General features: G+C 42.6%; 1 protein-coding gene across 3 annotated transcripts; it reads left to right on the top strand.

The window, feature by feature from the left end:
• Positions 1-80: 80 nt before the first annotated feature.
• Positions 81-21,360, top strand: map3k4 (mitogen-activated protein kinase kinase kinase 4). Of its 3 annotated transcripts, none has more exons than XM_031742897.2 (27): positions 81-342; positions 5,981-6,171; positions 6,278-7,683; positions 9,320-9,580; positions 9,731-9,883; positions 9,964-10,121; positions 10,259-10,375; positions 10,481-10,580; positions 10,749-10,832; positions 10,936-11,205; positions 11,307-11,456; positions 11,818-11,979; positions 12,464-12,597; positions 13,087-13,165; positions 13,256-13,334; positions 15,281-15,377; positions 15,690-15,812; positions 17,110-17,210; positions 17,303-17,383; positions 17,505-17,696; positions 17,784-17,854; positions 17,948-18,064; positions 18,143-18,302; positions 18,400-18,522; positions 18,892-18,998; positions 20,160-20,339; positions 20,431-21,360. In XM_031742897.2, the coding sequence occupies exons 1-27, from the start codon at positions 311-313 to the stop codon at positions 20,449-20,451; spliced, it is 4,749 nt and encodes a 1,582-aa protein (XP_031598757.1). In that variant the 5' UTR covers positions 81-310; the 3' UTR covers positions 20,452-21,360. The 3 variants fall into 3 exon arrangements, with proteins under 3 accessions (XP_031598757.1, XP_031598759.1, XP_031598758.1); XM_031742898.2 differs by lacking the exon at positions 81-342 and adding an exon at positions 461-615; XM_031742899.2 differs by lacking the exon at positions 15,690-15,812 and having other exon boundaries at positions 84-342.
• The last annotated feature ends 2,352 nt before the right edge of the window (positions 21,361-23,712 follow it).

Here is a 23,712-nt window from a genome sequence, read left to right as displayed (position 1 = left end):
GTAAGTGCGACAACTGCGATTGCTCTCTGAAGAAAAGAACGAGCACTCCGACCCTGCACTGATGGCCGAAGATGATCCCTCCGAGTTGCCGTAGCGCTGCAAGGCTGTGGCACTCCTCCTTCAATGAACGGTGGAAAGATGGCGACAGCATACGCACAAGCGAGAGTCGACTGTACCGGCGGATAAAAAGTGCTGTAAAGAGACAAAATCCACCTCCTTTGCAGAGATTTAGCGGTGCAAAGTGTGTTTGATATAGCCAAGACATGGTATAACCCATGCACAGCTTAAAATAAGGAGCCACCGCTTTGTTATGGAGCCGCCGGATCGGAACAAGCCCAGCAGGTAAGCGATTTCGTTGAACAGACACTTTATCGCCAGGATTTCACAGTTGCCAAATAGTGAGCTAGCCATGACACTGCAGTCGGAGCGCTTGCGCATCCAGCAGAAATCGACTTCCTGTCAAATAGTGATACCCGTGCAGTTAATGCATTTGCAGAGCACTAGTTGTAAACTTTTTGGAGAAACACTTTCCGGGGGAGCTTGCCGCATATAATGTATTCCCAAGCAGTCCTCGGTTGACCGTGAGAGAGGCAAAAATGCTCACCAAATGCTGAGGTAACGTTATTAACAATTACCAACCGCTATAACAGTGCAACAGTCCCAGCTAGCTAACATCCACATTAGCCGCCGCTGGTCAGTTTATTGTTCAGGCGCAAGTTTGTTGACAGAAACTGACGAGGCTGAAACTGCGTTAGTTTTGCACTGCAGGGGTCTAAAGGGGACTTGAATATAATTTTTTTTATTATTTTGTCTCGCCGGGCTGTGCATTTCCCCTCCAGTAACAGTAAAGCAAAAACTTCGCTACTGTAGCTAGCATGTTGCTTCACTGTTATTGTTAACCCAGTGGATACATTCGGCGTCGGTGCTGGACGTTGAATCTGCGCTTTCAGACTTGGTGCATTTCATGTTGGCTCGCTATTACTGCAGGAATAAGAGTGCGGTTGATAACATGTCGCAAACGTGCCGCGCTGCGGATGTTTGGGCGTACTGTATGCACTCAAGTGCAAAGTTAGTGCGGGATATATTTTGTGCAATCGCGCAGGAGACTGCGTTTTAACCAGAGTCTCAGGAGATTTCGATATGGGCGCATCTGGTAATCGAAATGCCGCAGTGTTTGCCCCTGACCGCTGGCGACAGACCCTCAGGAATCTGCTGTTGTGTCTTCCCCTCTCCTCCTCCTCCTCCTTCTCTCATGCAGTTGTGTTTTGGGGGGGCAGAGCGAGCAGCATTTTTCATGTTGGATCAGCTCTTGTCATCAGCCATAATCCATTTTTTTGAGTAACTAGCCAGTCTTTTTCTTTTCCTTTTTGGTGGCTATTTCAGTAATGATTGCGTAGCAGCCACTTGTTATTACCTTGCGCTTTTGTGGTCACTCAGTCGAAGTGGATACACAAACAGCTCGCGTGATTGTGCAACACTGGCCCTGAGTTAGGGTTATTGCTGTCCGACATGACTGCATGAAGAAAATTGATGAGCCAGTGGCCACATTATTGCTGAGAGCATGTCGGTTATGTTGATGTTACTTACATGCTTATTAGACCACGTTTAGTTTGCGCACCAGCAGATGAAAAGGTAACCTTTGCTCTAGGGGAGCTCATGCAAACGCTCAGCGGTGTTTTACCAGTTAACAAATGTTTTAAGTGAGTCTAAATCTGTCTCTCCTGCAGAGTTTGCTTTCCTGCTGTTTCTATAGTAATGGGACTACTATAAACTGCCAGCAAAACTTGTAAACAGCAGAGTTTACATGTTCCAGGCTGCAAGGTTTGCACAGAAGCGACATTAGTTCAGCTTCTAGCGTGCTCCATGATGCATAGCTCTGTATATACATTTCAATTGCAGACTGAAAAGACTACAACAAATACGTTTGCTTTTAGTCTTCTAAGCTATCTACCTCTTTGAGCTTATATAAGATTGTTTCGCACCAACAGCTATTTTAAGAAACATCAGTTATGTGCTCGCTCTGCAGTTGAAGGCTATCCCTATCTTTGCAAGTACAGAGGTCCTTTGTCAATAATGTCTCGTTCTCAAAGTCAGTCTGAAGACACTGTGGCTCACAAGCATTCCAGAGATTTCAGGATGTGGTGTACTATGTGCAGTAGATAGCTGCCTGGAGCCCCGTAGGCGCGCATTGGGCAGAACTCATTAATGCCTCGCTTTTGCCAGGAGCACAGGCTGTAGAATACAGATGGACCATCCTCTAGCATTTCCTATCTGCATCCTGTCTTTGCCCACACCTGCTTTAGAGAAAGAAACTAACACACTCACAGGCTGCCACTCTCATCTGTCATTTCCTTTTAAACAATAGCACTTTTGTAACTGCTGAACTGTGGCAACTGATGTTGCTATTGCAGGAGAGCGACCGTGCAATAAAAATGATTAAGCACTGCTGAATACCATGTTTGTCTACTTTGAATACATGCTTTATAATGTGCACAGCTGCAGGACAGGGTGCAAGTTTGAAACTAAAAGAGGTGTTGCTTGTTTCTCTCTGCAGTTTCAGATTACGTTTCAAAGGTGGAGCAGACTGCTGCTTTCACCGCATTTATAATGCATGCGTCATAAGGTGAAAAACATGTCATTACACCATTTAGCGTTTAACTCGCGCTCCAGCCGACAGTGTGCAAACAGCGTCTGCTTTAGCTGCCGCTGGTGCCGTCTTTTCTTAGACCGAGACTGTTCCCTGTGGTGAGCAAAGTACAAGTCCAGATAGTAATCAAAGCAGTGTTTTAGAAATCAGTTCACTTTTTTTCTGGACCTATGAATCAGAGTGCGTTTAGTGACAAAATCAAACTTCTTAGCTGTGCGTTAACAGTGTGCTTTGCATAGTTAGTGCATGCAGGAGAAGTTGGGAGGTCACGCTGTTCCAGCAAAGGGTGTGGTGAAGTACATCTTGTTCATTGTTTCTGAATTCTGTCAGCTTACGGTGCAAAAACTGATTGCTGCTTCAGCTCTACCAGTTTATCAGGCATTAACAGCACGTCAGAAATGCTAATGTTGCGCACACGTGTGCTGCATTTCCACGGAGCACACCAATTGCTTTTTAATCTTATGCGCTCAGCGGTGAACGATGGTTTGAAATTAGTACCCCGCAGATGCATGCTTTTTACAGTGGTAGGGGGGTAATTCAAAACTGTATTTAGCCTACCAGTTAGGCATCAGTTATGGCAGCATGACCTAATTAAAGCAAAGTGTGCTCTTACAAAAACTCGACCACCTTCTCCTCCTTTTCCTCTCTCTGGAAAAAAAACAAAAACAAAAGTCCCCTTTAGTTTGGGCATTGTGAGCAAGTGTGCTCACTAACCAGCTGTGTGGTATTCAGCCGTGGGCCTCACGGGCCACGTGTCACCGTTACACAATAGAGAGCCCCTTGCTGGTACAATAGTGTGGATGGTTGGTGTCAAAGGTCAGCCCCCCCGCGACTCTGGCAGCCCTTGGTATCTCTGCTTCAGTCACTATACAGAAAAGACTCTCGATTTTTGTGCCGTTTATTATTCACTTAGTGTTCTGCCCGGGGCTTTAGCATTCCACTGGCCTTTATGGGAGCCCCAATGAGCCATCAGATGAGCCATTGAGAGCAGCCAGACACCATCTGCAGTGATTATTCACTATCAGCAGACAGGCAGGGACAGCTTGAAGACCACAGTGCTGCTATGGTTAACTGCAGGACACACATGCTGGTAACTTTGTGCAGCCTGTAAGTAGGTTAAGAAATTCACAAGACAAATTTGCGTATCCCTTCCTGCAACAGCACAGCCTGTGCTCGAAGCGTGTCATGGCAACCTAACAAACAACCGGCCCCAGTGGCGTCATTGGTTCCGCTCTCATTCCTGAATGATTGAATCACTCTGTTCTGCGTAGAGGAGTACGTTTTTAAAACTTGGTCTCATTCCCTCGCTCACATGTATGTACTATTTCTGTCCTCTCTCTCACATGGACACACACACACACACACACACACACACACATCCAGGCTTTGGAATGTTTACAAATGTGCACACAATCTGATCACTTGTGACACACGCACGCACACACATGCCGTAGGAGTTTTTGAAGCATAACAGGTTTTTAAATGCGTTCTTGTACTAATGCAGGAGTACGATTTGTACTCCAGCATTCAGCAGTTTTTGAAAATCTGCTCTCTTCTTGCAGCTTCCTGATACCTGTCTCAATTATCTCATAACAAAAACCACACTCATTAGTCTGTTGTTGTGCTTAATGCCTTTATTGTAAGGAACACAGTTGCCTACTGTGCATGCACACTGAAAAGTACTGCACGCCGTTTTGTCCGTCTCTTGCAGAACAAGTTCCCTCACAGTACACTCATAGAGTACATTCATAATGAAGTCAGTGTGCTTTCATTTAAGGGTTGATCTGCGATTTGTTCTGTGACTGTTGTAGGTAAGCTGGTTGTGCTGTCACAGAGATGAACGGGTTGTTAGAGATATTGACAAAAACATTTTTAAAACAAAGGGGCTTATTTCCAGTGTAGTTACAAGAACAGAGCATTTCATCATATCTAAAGCACTCAAGTTTGTAGGTCCTTCTACAAGTTAACATCTGAGTTTATAGGCTGTTTCACAAGATGTTTCACCTTCTAAGTGCTTTAACAATTCGAAACATTTTCCATGAACAGAAACTGGCTGTACTATTGCAGTGACTCTGAGTATGATCGTTGTTTTGTGAGAACAGGTATTCGTGATTGCAGCTAATCTTGCACATGCAGCATTTTCAGCAGGTGTTCTGACCTGTGTCTGCCTGCATGTAGCTCCACAGCTGCTCCCACACTCACTCTCTCTCTCTCTCTGCATGTGTATGTGTAGAGAGTCACATAGGCATTCTGCCGGAGGCAGATGGGTGAAAGAACTGCAGCCTCCCCTCCCAACAGATAGCCACACTCTGCAGGTGACAGTGACACACCCATCCCCCGTTTGAAGCTTCCGGCACACAGACTAACAGGCACGTGTAGGGGAATGCCTTTGAGTCAGATGATCAGCAGAGGCACACATGGTGACTTGCATAAATATAATAGATATCACCCGTTTTCATTCGTCTCCCCTTCTTCCCCATTGTTTTATTTTGGCAGGGTCAGCCCTTGTAACCTTTCTCTCTAATCCTATTAAAAAAAAACCTCTCAGAAAGGCCTTAGGGCACAGAGCTTTGACATTGTAATCTGGAAAGGCGTGGTTCTCTTCCACATTACTACCCCTCCCCTTTTCCCCCTTTCTTTTCCCACAAGGAAGTGTTTCAAGTGTTTGTAATCTTTCCTTTCTGCAGAACTAGCGGCTACAGCCTTTCAGAATGCTGGTAAGCGGCCATGGTATCCAGTATTTATTGTTTCCTCAAGATTCACTGGAATCTCCTGGGGGTGTTATGCTGTTTTGCATAAGAACCATTTTTGCATGCAACTGTGCAGTATGACTGATGACTTAGACAGATTTAATGATGGGTTACTATAACTCCCTTTTTGGTCAAGCTATATGTTTACCAAGACACACACAAACAGTTTGATATCCTGCACCTGGATGCCTGTGGTCATGCACAGACTATTGCTGTTATACATTTAGGGGGCAGCCAGAGAGACTCCCCCCTCCAGAGCAGACAAGTCGTCACACTGCTGTGGGTAGTAGCAGACGTTCAGTCTAGCTGCAGTTTAGCAGCCTGTCTCCTGTGGCATTGGGGATTTGCTGCACAGTCTGTTATTGGTGCAAACAGACGAGCACTGTTTGACCTTGTGCACACATTTCTTAGGTCGTGCTTGTGATATGAATGAAATGGTTTCATAATGCCAAGTCGTTGCGTCTCCAAATCTAGTTTCTGTTCCAGGTAACAGTTCTTATGCATATAGGCCAGTTTAATTTAAATATGCAGATCTAGCTCAGACCAATGGGTTGTCTTTTCTGTTGTCATTCATGCCTGACAGGCAGGCCAAGCCAGTGGAAGATGCATCCCTACGGAGCCAAGAAGTGGCTGAATCCTGTGACTCTCCCAGTGAGGAAGAGGAAGCTCTGTATGGGACATCACCTCCATATAACGCCCGTCAGATGAAACACATGTCTAGCAAACACCCGAGGAACAGTCAGGGGAGGAGCGCTGGGGGGTCTCCAAACAAATGTAAGTTAGTAAATCGATTTTACAGAGAAATGTGTACATAGAAACCCCACATTACGTGCAGGTTTTACACACAGTGTTCTGACTGGAAGTCTGTTTCTTTTCCCAGCTGACGCCAACTCATCTGCCCTGAAGGACAGTCCCAAGGCAGTGGAGACATCTAAGGAGCACAGCTACAAACAGGGCAAGAAGCAGAGGTCTGCACAGCGCTCCACAGAGAGAGACCACAAGAAGACATTTGAAGGCTCATTTATGCTGGATCCCCTCTCAAAGCCCCTCATGGAAACCAGAAAACATTACTTGAGTTTGGGCTGCAGTCGCAGTCTTCCTGTGTCTATGCCCCATATGTCCCGCACCCACCGGCAGACCTCAAGGACAGACTGTCCTGCTGATCGCCTCAAATTCTTTGAAACTCTGCGGCTGCTGCTCAAGCTCACGTCTATGTCCTCCAAGAGGAAAGAGAAGGAGCAGAGAGGCCTGGAGAACATGCCTTACTTGGGTCACAACAATGAGGTTATTTGGCTGGAGCTGCAGGCATGGCACGCACGGCGTTCCACCAGTGACCAAGACCTTTTCCTTTTCACTGCCCGCCAAGCCATCCCTGACATCATTAACGAGGTTCTGCACTTTAAAGTCAACTATGACAGCCTGAGAGGGGCTCAGTGTTCAGAGTCTCAAGCAATTCAGGAGGACTATCAGAGAGTCCCTGATCTAGTTTGTGAAGAGAAGAGGGAGCCTACTGTAGCAGAGACCAACCACTGTGGAGTAGATCCCTGGGGCTTTAGGGCCTGCCCCTCATCAACAATGAATGCAGCAGAGCCTCTCGGCTCTGGCTCTGATTGCAGGGAGCATCTTCAACGTCAGCGGCTGGCATTTGAGCAGGTCAAGCGAGTTATGGAACTGCTGGAGTCTGTGGAAGCTTTGTACCCCTCTTTGCAGGCCTTACAAAGGGACTACGAAAAGTATGCAGCACGAGACTTTCAAGGCAGGGTGCAGGCGCTCTGTCTGTGGCTCAATATCACCCAGGACCTAAACCAGAAGCTGCGCGTTATGGCCACAGTGTTGGGCATCCATGACTTATCCCGTATCGGGTGGCCCGTCTTTGAGATCCCTTCACCTCGCTGCTCTCGTGGAAACGAAGATGAAGAGAACGAGGACGACGACGAGAACGACTCGATAACCACTTTTACCACAGAAAGTGACGTCGAGGACAGAGATGGCGAGGACAACGAAGAAGCGAGTCCTGTCACAGAGGGAGAGTTGTCTCCCACCCTGACTCCTAAATTTGCCCGTTTGTTGTCCGAAGATGAATTTCTTCCAAATGCTACTTCAGGAAATGCAGAAGCATCCGTGGGAGGAGGAGTGTTCTGCCCCACATCCATCTACAGACCATTTGTGGATAAAGCTCTAAAACAGATGGGACTACGTAAACTGATCCTCAGACTGCACAAACTGATGGATCGCTCTCTTCAGAGGTCCAGAGCAGCACTGCTCCGCCACACTTTTGCACTAGAGGTGAGGCTGTTATTCTAAGAAATCTGTTAATAAAAAGGAGTCACATTAGTAAAGCTACATCTGGGTGTGTCATATCCATGTTTAAAACAAGGCCCTTCTGGTTAATCACTTTATTGATGTATAGAAAAGTAACAACCAACCATATGATGTTTTGGTTTGGGTTTTTTTACAGATTTTTTATTGCTGCTTTTTCTTGTTTACAAAATGTTTATAAACAATAAAAATACAACCAAGTTATAGAAATGATTAAACAAATTTAAACCAAATGAATTTTAGCACAAGCTCTGCCATAGAATTAACTGAAGTGTGATCATCATTGTATGTTAAAAATAATTGGTTAATTAAGCTGTTGTGACCATTTTGGTCATTTGAATCTTTAATATAAAAGAAGAGTATCATTCTCCTGATAGATACTGGTACATCGATTTCTAAAATTGCTTTGGTAGTTAAAGTTGTCATTGAGAATGGCTTGTAAACACTAAATACTCAAAACGTTTTCACAAGTCGGCCCAGGTAAAACCCCCTACTCACGCCAAGCCACAAACAATAGGGCTGACTTGTCTCATCTGCATTACCTGGCACGTCGTTAGCATATGTATAGAGTTTTAAGTAGGGGGGTTATGTTTGCACTGCCCTTAAGGAGTGTAGTCTGTGAGATGTGGTTAGCTACACATCTGCTTGGCACCTTTTTTTAGATGCTGATGAAAGGCTAATTATTTCCTTTGTTTAATTTATTTAAAGTAAAATACTTTGAGGTTCTACCAATTAATATATTGGTATATATTATATATTGTTTGCATGCTGTGGATTGCAACAGACTGTTTCCCAAACATTACTCAATCATAATTTAATGTAAACAGTGAAACAAGATAATCAAATGCATTTTTCAGTAACAACATTCTTTGTAGAAAAAAAGAAAACACTAGGAAATGAAAATTTTGTTTTTAATCAATTATTTACAAGAATTCATTTCAAGGAATCAAAGTTTAATTCATTGCACTCTAGAGCTGAATTGCAACGTGACAACTGAGTGGCCTCATAATTCATGCAAAAACATATTTGCTATTAAGTATGTTTGATTTTTCTAAGCGGATCTATACCCAGAAAGCTGATTCTGCTCAGTGGGTGAAACATTTCGTCATTCAGGTGAGAAACGGTGAAGTTTCTCCCACTAAAAATGTGACGTTCAGATAAACAGAATCAACTTTCTGGGATTTCCTTGCCTGGATGATTGAGCATGCATCAAGACAAATGCACTAGCAAAAGATGCCTGATTTGACCCCATGTGGAGAAAGAATTCCTTTTAGGGTTTGATCAGTGAGAAAAATCAAACCTGCAGAGCTGCCTGCTGTTGCAACCAATTGTAAATAACAGAGTAGACAAAAGTAGAAGTGTGTGTATTTTTTTTCTTTCCCAGTTAAAGCAATGATACAGTAAATTAGTTCCAAACAGCTGAATAGCATTTTTGCCCACAGAAGCAGTGTAGCAAATCATTATATTGTTTGTATGTTAATATAATTTAATTAGTCACTTGAGGAAACCTCATTTCGAGAAGTTCTTACAGGTAGGAGCTTAGGAGAAGTCCCCTTCCCCCGAGACTTTCTTAATTAAGTTCACACTCCTCTTCCACTTGCAGTTTGCAGACTTTCCAGACCCAATGCTGTACAGTGATTACCTGCCTGAGCTGTCACGACACGATCAGTGCACCGGTCCGGCTGACCCTGAGCTCGGAGCGGACCAGGTGTCCTGGGCGGATCTGCTGGACATGGATCTTCCATCCTTCCGGCCAGCGTTCCTCGTACTGTGTAGAGTCCTTCTCAATGTCATTCATGAATGCCTTAAACTGCGACTTGAACAGAGGCCCGCTGGAGAGCCCTCGCTGCTCAGTATCAAACAGGCAAGCAGCTGTCCAAGTCCTTGCTTTTTTCTCCTCGGTTTTAGTTTATAACTTCTCAGTCCTGTGATGCCTGCAAACATGCAGTTTAAACTTTTGGTGAACATTTGTTGTACACAAGTGTTCTTACATGCGTTTGCTTGTGCTCTGCAGTTGGTGCGCGAGTGTAAAGAGGTCCTTAAAGGAGGTCTTCTGATGAAGCAGTATTATCAGTTCATGCTGCATGGCGTGGTGACTGACGCTCAGGGCTTGCAAATAAACGCCAATATTGATGAGTTTGAAGAAGATCTTCACAAGATGTTGGTGGTAAGTTTCCCAGCCATTCTCCCGCCTCCGTTTTCAAACTATAGTTTGTGATTATTCACCGTGTGCTGCTTTTTGTGCAGGTTTACTTTGACTACATGCACAGCTGGATCCAGATGTTGCAGCAGCTGCCTCAGGCCTCTCATAGCTTAAAGAACCTGTTGGAAGAGGAGTGGCACTTCACCAAGGTCATCACTCCTTACATCCGTGGAGGAGAGGCCCAGTCTGGGAAGCTTTTCTGGTGAGTGAACCCGCAGTCGGTCAGAAATGTGCCATTTTTAAAACCGAGTGACCGCATTCTTGTTTTAGTCACGGCGCCTGCTTGCAGAAGGTTATTAATCATTTATATAAAACTGAGCTGTGTTCTGCTCTCTGCAGTGACATTGCTGGGATGCTGCTCAAATCCACTGGAGAGTTCCTCGATGCTGGTCTGAAAAAGAGCGATAATGAATTCTGGGAAAGTGCAGATGACAGCACCGCCTCAGATGAGATCAGGTGGGGAGGATGATTATGGAGTTGTTAGATTTCATCGAGTTTATATTGACATTTTTGTCCCAGTGGATTTTAAATTTTAAACTTTGAAGCTTTTGATTTTTGCAGGCGGTCCGTTGTTGAGACTAGTCGGTCTCTTAAAGAGCTGTTCCACGAGGCCAGGGAGCGAGCGTCTAAGGCCCTGGGCTTTGCCAAAATGCTTCGTAAGGTGAGAAACTGACATAGTAAAGAATATTCACTTCCTTGACTTAAAAAGAAAAAAAGAAGATGCAACAGTACTGGCTTTGTAGTTTGTCTGTGACCCTGTTTTCTCTGTTTACCGAAGCACCGGGATTGTGTGTTTTGACATGTACTTTGTTTGCACCCTTCTCTGCAGGACTTGGAGGTCGCTGCAGATTTCACTATCACTAACGGTGTTACTTGTCTCCTGGAGGCACTGAAGAAAAGAAACTATGTCAAGGTGTTTATTTTGTTTTGCTTTTATTACATTGTATTTTGCCAGTTTCTGATCTTCCTTCTGCCCTGGGGTTATTTATGTAACTGTTTAACCTTCCCCCCCTCAGGTTCAGATACCGGGCTTGGAAGAGCTTCAGGTTTTTGTCCCCTGTGGCTTGATGAATCAGCGACCCGTCATCCTGCAGCTTCTTAATGCTGCAGCTGGCAAAGACTGTTCTAAAGAGCCCGATGAAATCGCTGAGGACGAGGCCTACCTGCTCATGAGCAAACACAAAGCCGGGGATTCCACTACTGATTCTGACTGGGCTCAGTGGAGTGGAGAGCTTCTCAAGCTGGTCCCACAGATGGAAACTGTTGACACTTTAAGGGCCATGAAGGTTTGTGGCATTTCTAAATTCAGTCTCTGCATGCAAGCGTGTGCGTCTGCCTGTTTGTACCTGACGTTTATATGCCTCACGATGGTTCGATATGCTTTCAGGTAGAGAACATGCTGTTGATAGTGATGCAGTCAGCTCACCTGGTGGTTCAGAGAAAGGTTTTTCAGCAGTCCATGGAGGATGTGCTCACTCCTAACCGAGAGCAAACATCGAGTCAGCCTCTCATCGCGGGCGCTCTGGAAGAGCTCAAGGTGCTTATATAACCACATGCTTGACATCTAACCCATGGTTTATTCTGTGCTGTCGTGCAGACAGGTGCATGTCGGTGTCCTACTTTCAAATCTGTTTTTATAGCAACTGCTATCAGCTACCCTGAATTTCTGCCCTATTAACATTAGATAAAAAGAAGAAACAGAGTAACTTTTAGGTCATATTTTAGAAGTGCTTCCTAAATGGAAGCCACTTAACTTTCAGCAACTTTCTCTGTTACTTTCAAAATAAAAATCTCACACGATCGCACGTGATAATAAATACATGCATTAATAATCATTTTTATGAAAAAGGTTTTAAACATGTCTCTTTCTTTTCTCGTTTTTCTCTCTCCTTTTACAGAACGAGGCACTGCAGCTATGCATTAAGATAAGCCATGCCATTGACCGCGTAGATTACATGTTTACCACAGAGTTTAAGGCCGAGATCGACGAGTCCGAGTCAGCCACTCTGAATCATTACTATAGGGAGGCGATGACACAAGGCTACAACTTTGCCTTCGAGGTAAAAGACTGGAAAAAATGGAAAAGTGTGGCAGATGCTGTGTCTCAATTCCTGTTGCCGCACGCTTTCTATTTTAAGTACATAAATGCACTCACACTGAGAAGTACAGCTACATACAGTACTGTGCAAAGGCTTTGAGCAGAAGCAGTGATTCTTTGGATATTGGCTGCCTTTTGTTCCACTCTCAATCAACTTGACTGTACTTTCATAATTTTTCAGTTTTTTATGACTTATTTCATAAATGTAACGAAACAAATTTCCTCTGAAAATGGTCAGGCATAAAGACTGGACTGAAAATGAATGAAAAAAGGAGCCAGTGCCCAAAGAAAAACTTTGAAAGACCTTCAAAAAGCCAGGAGAACCACTGTAATGTAACTGTAATGTAGTCTGGCTCACTAGAAGCAAAATACAAAGAAATGAAGGAATGACTCAGGACTTTTGCACAGTTGTTTAGCATCTTATCAATCTCTTTTTTTGCTTCCAGTATCACAAGGAGGTGGTGCGTCTGATGTCAGGAGAGTTCAGACAGAGGATCGGGGAACGTTACATAACTTTTGCCCGCAAATGGATGACCTATGTCCTGACCAAATGTGAGAGTGGCAGGGGCACCAAACCCAGGTAAGATGTTCCTATGAGCTGAACAATTATTGTTCACTGTGCTCCTTCTTGAGCATCTGCTCTGCTTGGTAGTCTTCTGGTCTGCAATATGCTATTCAGGGATGCTTTTTGTAGCTAAAGCCAGGCCTACTGGTGGAGTATTAAGCTATAAGATTTTTATTCTGCTGCTGCCATATTTATTTACTGTGGAAAAATCACAATGTTCATTAAAGATGTCCTCTTTGTCAAGAGCTTTTCCTTTGAGCCATGACTCGTTACTATGGCAACCTTGCACTCTTAATGCAGTGAAGACTTTGACGGAAGCATGACATTTTGGATAGTGTCTATTAATAGCGTGACAAATACTCAAACAAAAACAGTCCCACTTAACTGTGGGTATGAGTCAGTTGTCATGTCAGTGTTTCCTGTCTTAAATGCTTAAAAAAACCAAACCACCCTCCCATAAATCATTAACTAAAGATTCTGATGTTGTTTGTTTCGCTTCCACAGGTGGGCGACTCAGGGTTTTGACTTTCTTCAGGCTATTGAGCCTGCCTTTATATCAGCATTACCAGAGGATGACTTCCTGGTAAGTATAGTTTCCTACGACATACACAATAGGCATGCTTGGAATACGATATTTTTATACTAACTGAATATTTATGTTGTGTTTCTTCAGAACTTACAAGCCTTGATGAATGAATGTATTGGACATGTGATTGGAAAACCCCATAGCCCTGTTACTGGCCTGTACTTTGGTAAGAAGCTTTTCCACGATAGCATCTTCTATATCAGGATTGATTTCAGGTTATACGCTGCAAGATTACAATCTGGATGCCATGGAGAGGACACTGCTACACAAAGCAGACACAACAGCAGTGACATTTCAGTTCACATAGAATATTAAAAAAGCGTGTGTGTGACTTGAAGTTGACTTTAACTTCTTTAAAGTAAATGAGTAAAAATATTAAAATCTGAGGAGTCCTGTTATGACATTACTTGTTACATAATGCACTCTAAGTGTTTATGGAAAAATAATTCTGCCACCAAATAATGATTTTATGTAAAAGGTGTTGTGTTAGTGGAAAATTAGATATGAAGTTGGCAAACTAGTACCAGAATAAAGCAAAATGCTACTACATGTATGTCTTTGATGGAGTAAAGTAGTTCAGCACAGTGGTGTATGATTATAGACCACCAATTCCAGTACAGTTGGGATGTTGTGTAAAATGTAAAGAAAACTTCTCATAAACCCAGATTTTATTTACAATAGAGCCTAGAAAAAAGCTAATTTGATGAAATTGATTAACTAAATTTGATGACAGCAACATGAATCCAAAAAGTGGGAACAGTCATAATATCCCCTCTTCCTGTACAAATGCTCCATAAGTGTCTGAACTGAGTTTCTGGACTTTATTGTCCCATTCTTGTCTGATATTGTCCTGTCTGGATTCTAGCTGCTCCGCAGTCCCTGGGTCTTATTTGTTATATTTTTTGTTTCATGGTGTGCCAAATGTTTTACGTTGGAGAAAGGTCCGGGCAGCAGGGAGGCCAGTTCAGCACCTAGATTCTTCTTTTACAAAGCTACGCTGTTGTAATAGCTGCAGTATGCAGTTCAGCATTGTCTTGCTGAAATTTCTCTGAAAAAGAAGTCATATGGATGGGAGCATATGTTACTCCAAAACCTGCATTGATGCTGCCAGTTCCATAGGCGCTGGAATTACCCATCAGATATGAACGGAACAAGGCAGATGGCCCCTCTTCTCTTTAGTCCAGAGGATGTGGCATCCATGGTTTTCTAAAAGACTTTCACATTATGATTCATCTGACCCCAGAACAGTTTAAAGCTTTGCTTCAATCCATTTAAAAAGACTTCTGGCCCAAAGAAGACGACGGCATCTCTAGATCACACGTCGATGTTCACATGTCTTCATGTTTGCATGTTAGAGCTTTAACCTGCTTTTGTGACTGGTACAGTAAACTGTGTTCACAGAAAGACAGAATCATGTCTGTTTTTGGGCCTCAGGGCCCAAAGTTTACCGGTATCCAATTGATTTTCAACCTTGCTCTTTGTGCCCTTTGAATCCTTTGATGATATTATGAACTGCAGATAATGAGATATTCAAAGTCTTTTCAAGTTTACATTAAATTACATCATCAGTTAAATTACTTCCAATACATTAAGTTACATTTTTGCTTTGTAATTTGTAGAGAGTCTTCAGCAGATTGGTGAACCTCTGCTGATCTTCACTTTTGAGAAATCCTGCCTCTCTAAAATACTTCACTGACCTGCTGACAATTCATCTCATTAGGAGCAAAACGTTTCTCAAGCTGTATTATTTTATTACCACTTACCTTTCCAGCCGCGTCTACCTCTCACCCCAATATAATATCATAGGGATGTATTTCTGCCATCAAATTGATGAGCTAATACTTTTATGAAATAGTAAAATGTCTCACTTTCAACATTTGATATGTTTTCTGTGTTTTATTGAGGATAAAATATGACTTTATGAGATTAGTAAATCATTGCATTTTAATACAGCGTTCCAACTTTTTTCGGAGTTATAAAAACATGACTTAGATATCTTGTTACTGCTAACTAATTTCTCATTGCCATGATTTACACCCAGTGATGATCTGTTTTTTGGGGGGAGGGTTTGGACAAATTGAATAAATTTAGCATTTGTTGTTTTTCTTTTAGGTCCCAGAAATAGTCCTCGTCCTGTAAAGTTGGTGGGTCGTTGCCATAGTGACCCACCAAACCCCCCTCTGATCATCCCTAATGCTGAAGGGTTCAGGTGGGTGACTGCAGTTTAAGTTTTTCAACACTTTTTCTTTTAATGTTTAAACTCTGTCCTGCATGGCTTTGCTTTTTTACCTTCTAATGTTTTTTCTGTCTAGTTAAGCTTGTGAACCATTTGAGCTTCTTTGTTTGTGCGTGTGTGTGTGGTGTGGTGTGTGTGGTGTGCTCTCTGGGTGTATGAGTGAGTGTGCATATCTGTCCGTGAACCAGCCACCCAGTCACACACCTACATATATCTACACACATCCCATGCAAGCCACCTTACCTCCCAAGGCAGCGCTCCTCAGTTTGTTTTTTCACCACACAGCTCTCGAAGTCTCCCCTGTGATCTCCGGAACCAGCTGTTCCCAAACGGCCCTCGCCCTGTCCCTCAGGGACCGGGGGAACAGAGCCACACCAAAGCACCCGGCAGCACCCCCAATGACGTCAGGTAGCTTTGCCCCCCTCCCAAAGAAGAAACTGTTGTCAGAGCTCAGCTCAGTCAAAAAAAGGGGGAAAAATCCCAAAAGCTGTCAGAAATGTTTTTGTAAGGCTTCTGTAAATGGAAAGAGGAAATGCTTCATGTTATTTATTAACTGCAAGATCCAGGACATTTAGTTCTGTACTGAAGAGTTTAAAAGCATGAGTTTAGAGCCAAAAAGTATTTTACCCACTTATCAAATCTGTGATGTCCTGCCAGTGTATATCCTTAACAGTGAATTTAAAAAATGTAAAGAATGAAACACTTCTAACCTTCTGATTGTATATAAACCAACAATATTTGGGAAATTCGGTGAAATATTCGATTGACTGTTGTACAATGAAAATCACGCACAGGCTCCACATCAGGGCATCACAGATGCAGATTATCAGTCTGTTTGATTTAGTTTAATTGCTTACATTTTTAAGCTATTTGACTTCAGATCAAATGAAATAACAAGGCATTTCCATTTTACCTTAAATGTATGTGTAATTAATTCATAGCATGCCTGTAAGATTACAATTATTCTAGTCGTGAGGCTTGATACACAGTGATTTGCATGGTTATAAAAAAATACAGATTTAAAATGTAGCCTCCTAAAATGTAGTCCTGCAAAAATGTCAACAACTCCAAAAAAAGAAGACTTCCACAGGTCTACTGATTAAGGGAAGAGGCTGTGATTGTTGTGCATGGTGTGAAAAACGAACACTACCTCACTGAAAGAGTTGGCTATGAATTCTGCTTTTTAGTGTTATCCACATCTGTCTTGCTGCGGTGCTGGTGACTGACTGCTTTTAGAATTCCTGGTGCATTAGTACAGAAATCAGAGCATGCATACTAAAGGTCTTATCTTCAAGTGTGAATGCCACTGATGAATGCTGAACTGTTAATGGCTTTCATAAGGCCCTCTCTAATTAATCTATATCTTCAACATCTTCTCAATTCAGATTCTTTCCCTCTGAATTTGTAGTAATCTGTTAAATCATGTAATTTACAGTATTAAGTTTAATTATGAACACAAGTCTGGGAAAATTGCTTTAATTAAGATGCCTTTAGAAAAAACGTTACATTTTCCTAAGTTAGTTTAAAGATAAAGAAAACATTCAGTGCATCAAAATGTATCTAGAGTGCACTGTTAAAAAGCTTATAAAGTTCCTTCTTGGTAGACAAGATTGCACTAACTTGCACCAGACCGAAACACTCCATCTGAATAAGTAGTTTTTGATTGAATCACAGCATTGCATCAGTTTCTTCTTTGTTTTTGCAGAGGATCCAGTTTCCATGAGAATGACCGGCTGTCATCAGTTGCAGCAGAGTTGAATTTCAGGTCTCTGAGCCGCCACTCCAGCCCCACAGAGGACAGAGAAGGTGGGAGCTTTCAGCGATCTATGGGGTTTTATCTGCTTTGCATATTAGCCTTCCTTGTCTGAAACTTCTTTTCTTTTCCTTTCTTACCTCAGAACCTTCGTATCCTAAGGGGGACCCTAACAGTGCTTCACGCAGAAGTTGGGAGCTCCGCACCTTTATCAGCCAGTCCAAGGGTGAGATTATTTAGGGATAGGTACCAAAATCTGGTGCTACAAGTCACAGAACTACTATTAACTAAATCACACAGCAGAAATGTTTCCGAGACTTAAACATCAATCCGGTCTCCTTTCTCAGACACAGCAGCGCGGCAAAGCCCCATGGAGGCCGTCCGTCTCTCCATTCGCAAGTTCGAAGAGAAACGCTACGCCGTGATGAAGCAACGCAACATCATCGGCCAGGTGTGCCACACACCCAAGTCGTACGACAACGTCATGCAAGTTGGGCTCAGGAAAGTGACCTTCAAGTGGCAGAGGGGCAACAAGATAGGTAGGACTTTGGTGTGACTGTTTTTGATTACGATGCAGTTCAACACTCATGCAAACACTGATGTGATGCCTTTGTGCGTGATCACAGGTGAGGGCCAGTATGGGAAGGTGTATACCTGCATTAATGTTGACACCGGTGAGCTAATGGCTATGAAGGAGGTATGCGCTTCAAATAATTGGAATTCAATAGTATTAACAGATCATGGTGACTGTTGATGTTAACAGACATTTCTTTTTTTTGCCTCCAATAAGATCCGATTCCAACCAAACGATCACAAAACAATCAAGGAGACTGCAGACGAGCTGAAAATATTCGAAGGCATTAAACACCCGAATCTCGTGCGCTACTTCGGAGTCGAGCTTCACCGGGTAAGAAGCGTCAGTTCAGGAAGCCACCTGTGGCACGTGGAAGTGGTGTGGTATTGATGTTTGTGTGCTCACCTGTAGGAGGAGATGTACATCTTCATGGAGTACTGTGACGAGGGCACTCTGGAGGAGGTATCCCGGCTGGGGCTGCAGGAGCACGTCATCAGGCTTTACAGCAAACAGATCACTATAGCCATCAACGTCCTGCATGAACACGGCATTGTCCACCGGGATATTAAGGGTCAGCACCATGCACTTATTCTATCTCACTTTTGTTTTTCTCTTTATTTGATCAACAACCGTTTCCTCAACCTCCTCTTTGTTTTCGTCCCCATCAGGAGCCAACATCTTTCTGACATCATCAGGCCTGATTAAGCTGGGTGACTTTGGCTGCTCAGTGAAGTTGAGAAACAACACTCACACAATGCCAGGAGAGGTGAACAGCACTCTGGGAACAGCAGGTAACAAATTAAATAAACCTGCAGTGTCAAAATATGATAATCGTCCCCCCACAGACTTCAGTCTGGCTCACTGGACGGCTTTGAAAAATGTGAAAGAGCACTGTGTTTTCATTCATTTTGCAGCTTTTGCTTCTGATAAAGACCTCCCCCATGACCATTAATACAACACCAAAGTTAAAAAGTAACAGATAAACATTAAAAAACAGAAAGTTCTTGTTTTTTCGCAGTCTCCTGTAGAAATGTGTGTTTTACATAATTTTCACATTTTCATGTCCTGCATTAATATTTCTGTCAAATCATTATTGCATTGTTATTATGCATTATATCATACTATTGCTATTAATATCAGATGTGTTGATATTCTTTCAGCATACATGGCACCTGAAGTTATCACCAGAGCGAAGGGAGAAGGTCACGGGCGGGCTGCAGACATTTGGAGTTTGGGCTGCGTCCTTATTGAGATGGTGACTGGAAAGGTAACAAGCTAAAGAGAGGGTTTTCCTTTTCGCACATTCAAAGTTTTAGTAAGCCACTTAAATAGAAAGGAAATTAAATTTAATGTCATTTTGAGCCATCCTGGTGGCAGTGACCACCACTGCTGTTGTTTTCTAATTTTAACTTAGATTTTACAAAATGAGTGTTTTAAGTTTCAATTTTTAGAGGCTTTATTAGTTTTATCAATGATTTAGATCATTGATTGTAAAGTTAAAATACACATTAGAACAAACTAATAAACAAAGCATATAACATATAACACAACAGCTAACACATCTAAACAATTACATTATTACAGTGGAAAAAATGAAAAGGAAAAAAAACAACAGAGTTTATCATCTTGTCCACATCTGCCACATCTGCCACCAAACATGCAACCTCATCCAGCCTCCACACTGCTCCACCTTGTCTCTGCTCTGTGGATTTTACTCTTTATTTGCTCAGATTTGTTCTCCACACTGTGGACTCAGCTACGGTTCCCCCGTTGTTCAGAAAAGCCAGCAACTCGCCCGGTTCTCCACATGTTGAGTCACACACTCCTCCGCACTGACCCGCTCTGCTCTGGCTCAAAATCCCATCCTCAGCCTGGCAGCAATTATTCATCTTTTATCTAACTACAGTCCTCTCCATATTTATTTATTAATCACATCTAGCTGTAGCTCATGTTATGGCTGCACATCATGTCTGTAAACAGTCTGTAAACCAGCATGCCGCAGTAGTGGTTTTACATTATTTTCTATGGCGTCAAAATGACATCCTCCATGGTTTGAGGTAAAGGTCATAATTTCTTATTTTTTGAAGTCTAAAGTCAAAAATTCAGTATTTGATGAATAATCCTATTTTAGGAAAAGTTACACAATTTTTAAACTGCCAAAGGGGGTCAAAACGACCCCCTTTGGCAGTTCTAGTGTTTAGCTATAAGGTGCTGTTTCAGTCTGAGCTGTGACCACTTGTGCAAAAACCACTTCCAGAGTGAAGTGAGCATGGTTACTGTTGCTAATGACATGTTTGTCCCAAACTACAAAACATATCGCTTGTTAAGCATGACTTAACCTTTTTTTTTTTTTGCAAACCACTTAACAAAATTCAAAGCCACAAGTAAAAAAAGTAACTCGTGTTGGTACTTTTCTATCTATCTGCAGAGGCCCTGGCATGAGTACGAGCACAACTTTCAGATCATGTACAAAGTGGGCATGGGCCACAAACCTCCCATCCCCGAGAAGCTGAGCACAGAAGGGAAGGACTTCCTCGGTCACTGTCTGGAGAGTGAACCCAAACGACGCTGGACAGCTAGCATGCTGCTTGACCACCCATTTGTTAAGGTGAGATGCTGGGAAGGTTGAACATTTCTAAGCTGTGATTAAAGATTTCCATGGAATTCACATTATATCCCCTACTTCGCATCTGTTTCAGGTCTGCACGGATGAAGAATAAACGAAACCTCCTGTGTGGCTTTAAAGTTTACAAGTTAAAGCACTACTGTACATGTTCAAATAAGAAAAGAGAACTGTGGACACGGAGAAGCAGGAGGTTACTGCTGAAGGCACATGGATTTAAACTGAGGAAGTAATACAGTATCATTTCAGAGGACAACTGGATCTATATAGTATTGATTTGTTGTGTCTTTATCTATGGAGTGAGAGAGGACGGGTGGGACTGTACATACTGTAAAAACAGAAAAAAGAATTAGTTTTAATTCCTGTATAAACAATATTGTAAAGTTAAATACCTATTGCCACATTGGTTTGTTCTCACTGGTGAAGAGATCTCTGAAAAGGCATTGAAGAATACTTGTTTTTTTCCTTTCATTTTTTTTAACAAAGGGGAATGGACAGGTGGTTGGGGGTGGGGGCGGGGGTGGGGCAAAACCTATAGCACTTTTAAACTGTTTACCCATGGGGACAGTGGAGTTACCACTTGTCTGTCCCTCTGAGACTGAAAAGGTGTGGTAGGCCTCACAGAATGGAAGGAGAGGCTGCTTTACCTTTATGAAATGAACCATCCAAATGTAATCAACAAATCGTATTGCTTGCTATTTGGCAAGCGTGGGCACTGGGAAGGATTTCTTTTTGTTGTTATTGTATTTTTCTTTGCCTTTGCTGAGGAGAAAATGTCAAGTTGGAGCAATGTTCAAGTCTACTGGCCGCCAGTGAAGAGCTGTTCATGTGACTAGGGCGTTACAAAGAAGAGGAGAAACGGGGCCTGCTCTTCCTCCCTGCTGCTGAACATAAAACATCCTCACGGCCGAACACAGACACTGACACACAACTTCTGGTTCTCTGCTGCTCTCACAGTGTTTGCCATGTACAAACAATATTAATAAATGAACTCTCTTTTTTTAAAGACTTTGTTCTGTCTGTCTCTCGCCATGAAATTTTAATTTATTATGTGTTATACACTCACCAGTAACTAGTACTGGGTCAGACCCACTTAGCCTTCAGAAATACCTCAATTCTATGTGGCCTAGATTCAACAAGGTGATGGAAACTCCTCAGAGATTTCGGCTGTATAACCATGACATGACTCTCCCCTTCTACCACACCCAAATGTGCGCTATTGGATTGAGACCTGACTACAGTGAACTCTTTGTCATGTTCAAAAGAAACAGTTTGACATAATTTAGGCTTTGTGACATGTTTGAAGTAGCCATGAGAAGATTGATGCGCTTTCATTATAAGGGATAGAAACGGGGAACGACAATACTCAGGTAGGCTGTGTGCTTAGAAAAATTATCCCCCACCTTATAGCACCTTATGCTATGTTGTTTAGGACTAATTCTGGCCCTACCATCTGGATGTTGCAGCAGATATTGAGACTCATTAAACCGGGCAATATTTTCCAAACTTTTGTTGTCTAGATTTGGTGAACCCGTGTGAATTAGAGCCTCAGTTTCCTGCTCTTAGCTGACAGGAGTGGCTGTGGTGTGGTCTTTGTAGCCCATCTGCTTCAAGGTTTGATGTGTTGTGCATTCAGAGATACTTTACCTCATACCTTGGTTGCAACAAGGGGTTGTTAGAGTTGCTGTTGCCTTTCTATCAACTATAAACCCTAGACATGGCTGGGCAGGAAGATCCTAATAGATGAGCTGTTTCTGAAATACACAGACCAGCAAATCTGTCACCAACAACCAACCATGCCACATTAAAAATCACTGAAATCACCTTTCTTCCTTATTGTGATGTTCGGTCATCTTGACCTGCATGCCAAATTGCACTGAGCTGCTCCCATGTGACTGGTGAACAAGCAGTGCGACCGTGAGTGTATTTCATAATGCAATCTTTTATCCATAGCAAAACAGCTCTGTGCTTTTTCTTTCTCTTACATTTTCAACATCTGAAGACCAGTGCCAAGAAAAACACAAGTGGTGAAACTGGTAGTTGTTAATGTAAAATCATCTCTGAATTGGAGGAAAGTGCTGAACTTTGTACTACCAAAGCGCCTCTGCCAGTCTCAGTCAAACTTCCAGTGGCGCTGAGAGTATATTTAGAATTTCACATGCGCAAATCAGAATGAAGGGAGGACAGTTTTGCGCAGGACATTTCCCACAGTAAATTTCTTTTATGTGAATTTCTCCTACGATACATGAAGAAAACACAGTCAAGAACCCAGTTGTGTCTGCCTGTATCAACTCTTAATAATCCATTAGTTTAATGTGTCCTTGGCCTTGCTTTTACAAGAATACTCTGTGTTTTCTCAAGCTAATGACATTAGAAAACTACATTTCAGGTGAATAAATAAGATAAACAGATAAGAATAGACCTTAATTCGCTAGTCTTATTTTCTGTATGATAGTGTTTGCTGTATTTTACCTCAATAAGCCATCCTTTGATTCAGAAGTTTAGCACGCAATTGCAAACAGCTGTAGCCACACAAGCGAAGACAGCAGCAGCTACAGAAGTGGTCAGAAGTTTACATACACTCATCATGGGAATGAATGTCATGGTAATTTTGCATTTTTAATGGCTTCTTTGAACTGTTCTTTTCCAGGGTGGAATGATAGATCTTTAATGACTTTAGAAAATGAGAATTGCGTGCATTATTTTGGGTTGGCCATAATCCACACAGGGTCAAATATATACATAGACACTCACAGAAATGTGGTTAAAATGTCCCATACTAAGTTGGACCTCAATCAACTTAGTATGGCTTTTGGTAGCCATACAAGTTTCTGGCATGATTTTGGTTGCATATTTGACCACTCCTCTTGGCAGAATCCCTAAATTTTATTTAAACTTGTTGGTTTCCTGGCACGGGCCCAACTTTGAAGTTAGTCCATAGTCAAAAGAATTTTCAATAGGATTAAGGTTAGGGCTTTGGGAGTCCACTCCTGAAGCTTAATGTTAGCCTGCTTTATCCACTCCAAAACCAGTTTTGATGTAATTGTCCTGCTGGAACACCCAACTGTGTCCCAGTTTTAGTTATCTGGCTGTTGATCTGAGGTGAATTTGGAGCCAGTCCTCTTTCTTTATTATTTCATCCACTTCACCAGTACCAGCAAAACAGTCCTGGAGCATGATGCTACCACCACCATGCTTGACATCCGGCACGTTGTTCTTAGGTTTGATAGCCTCACTCCAAACATGCCTCATCATTGTGGCCAAACAGCTCAATCTTTGTCTCATCTCACCATAAATCGTTTCTCCAGCAAACATTTGGTTTGTCCATGTGGGCAGATGGAAATTTCAGTCGCGCTTG

This window comes from Oreochromis aureus, linkage group 13, assembly GCF_013358895.1.
Source record: "Oreochromis aureus strain Israel breed Guangdong linkage group 13, ZZ_aureus, whole genome shotgun sequence".
Taxonomy (NCBI): domain Eukaryota; kingdom Metazoa; phylum Chordata; class Actinopteri; order Cichliformes; family Cichlidae; genus Oreochromis; species Oreochromis aureus.
Note: the sequence above shows the minus strand (reverse complement) of the source record. Positions and strands in the feature narration are given on the sequence as shown.

Coding starts and splice junctions, on each gene's coding strand:
- map3k4 (XM_031742897.2), top strand. CDS start 311: ATGGAGCCGCCGGATCGGAACAAGCCCAGCAG. Junction 9,884..9,963: donor ATCTTCACAAGATGTTGGTG/GTAAGTTTCCCA, acceptor CTTTTTGTGCAG/GTTTACTTTGACTACATGCA. Junction 18,065..18,142: donor TCGGAGTCGAGCTTCACCGG/GTAAGAAGCGTC, acceptor GCTCACCTGTAG/GAGGAGATGTACATCTTCAT.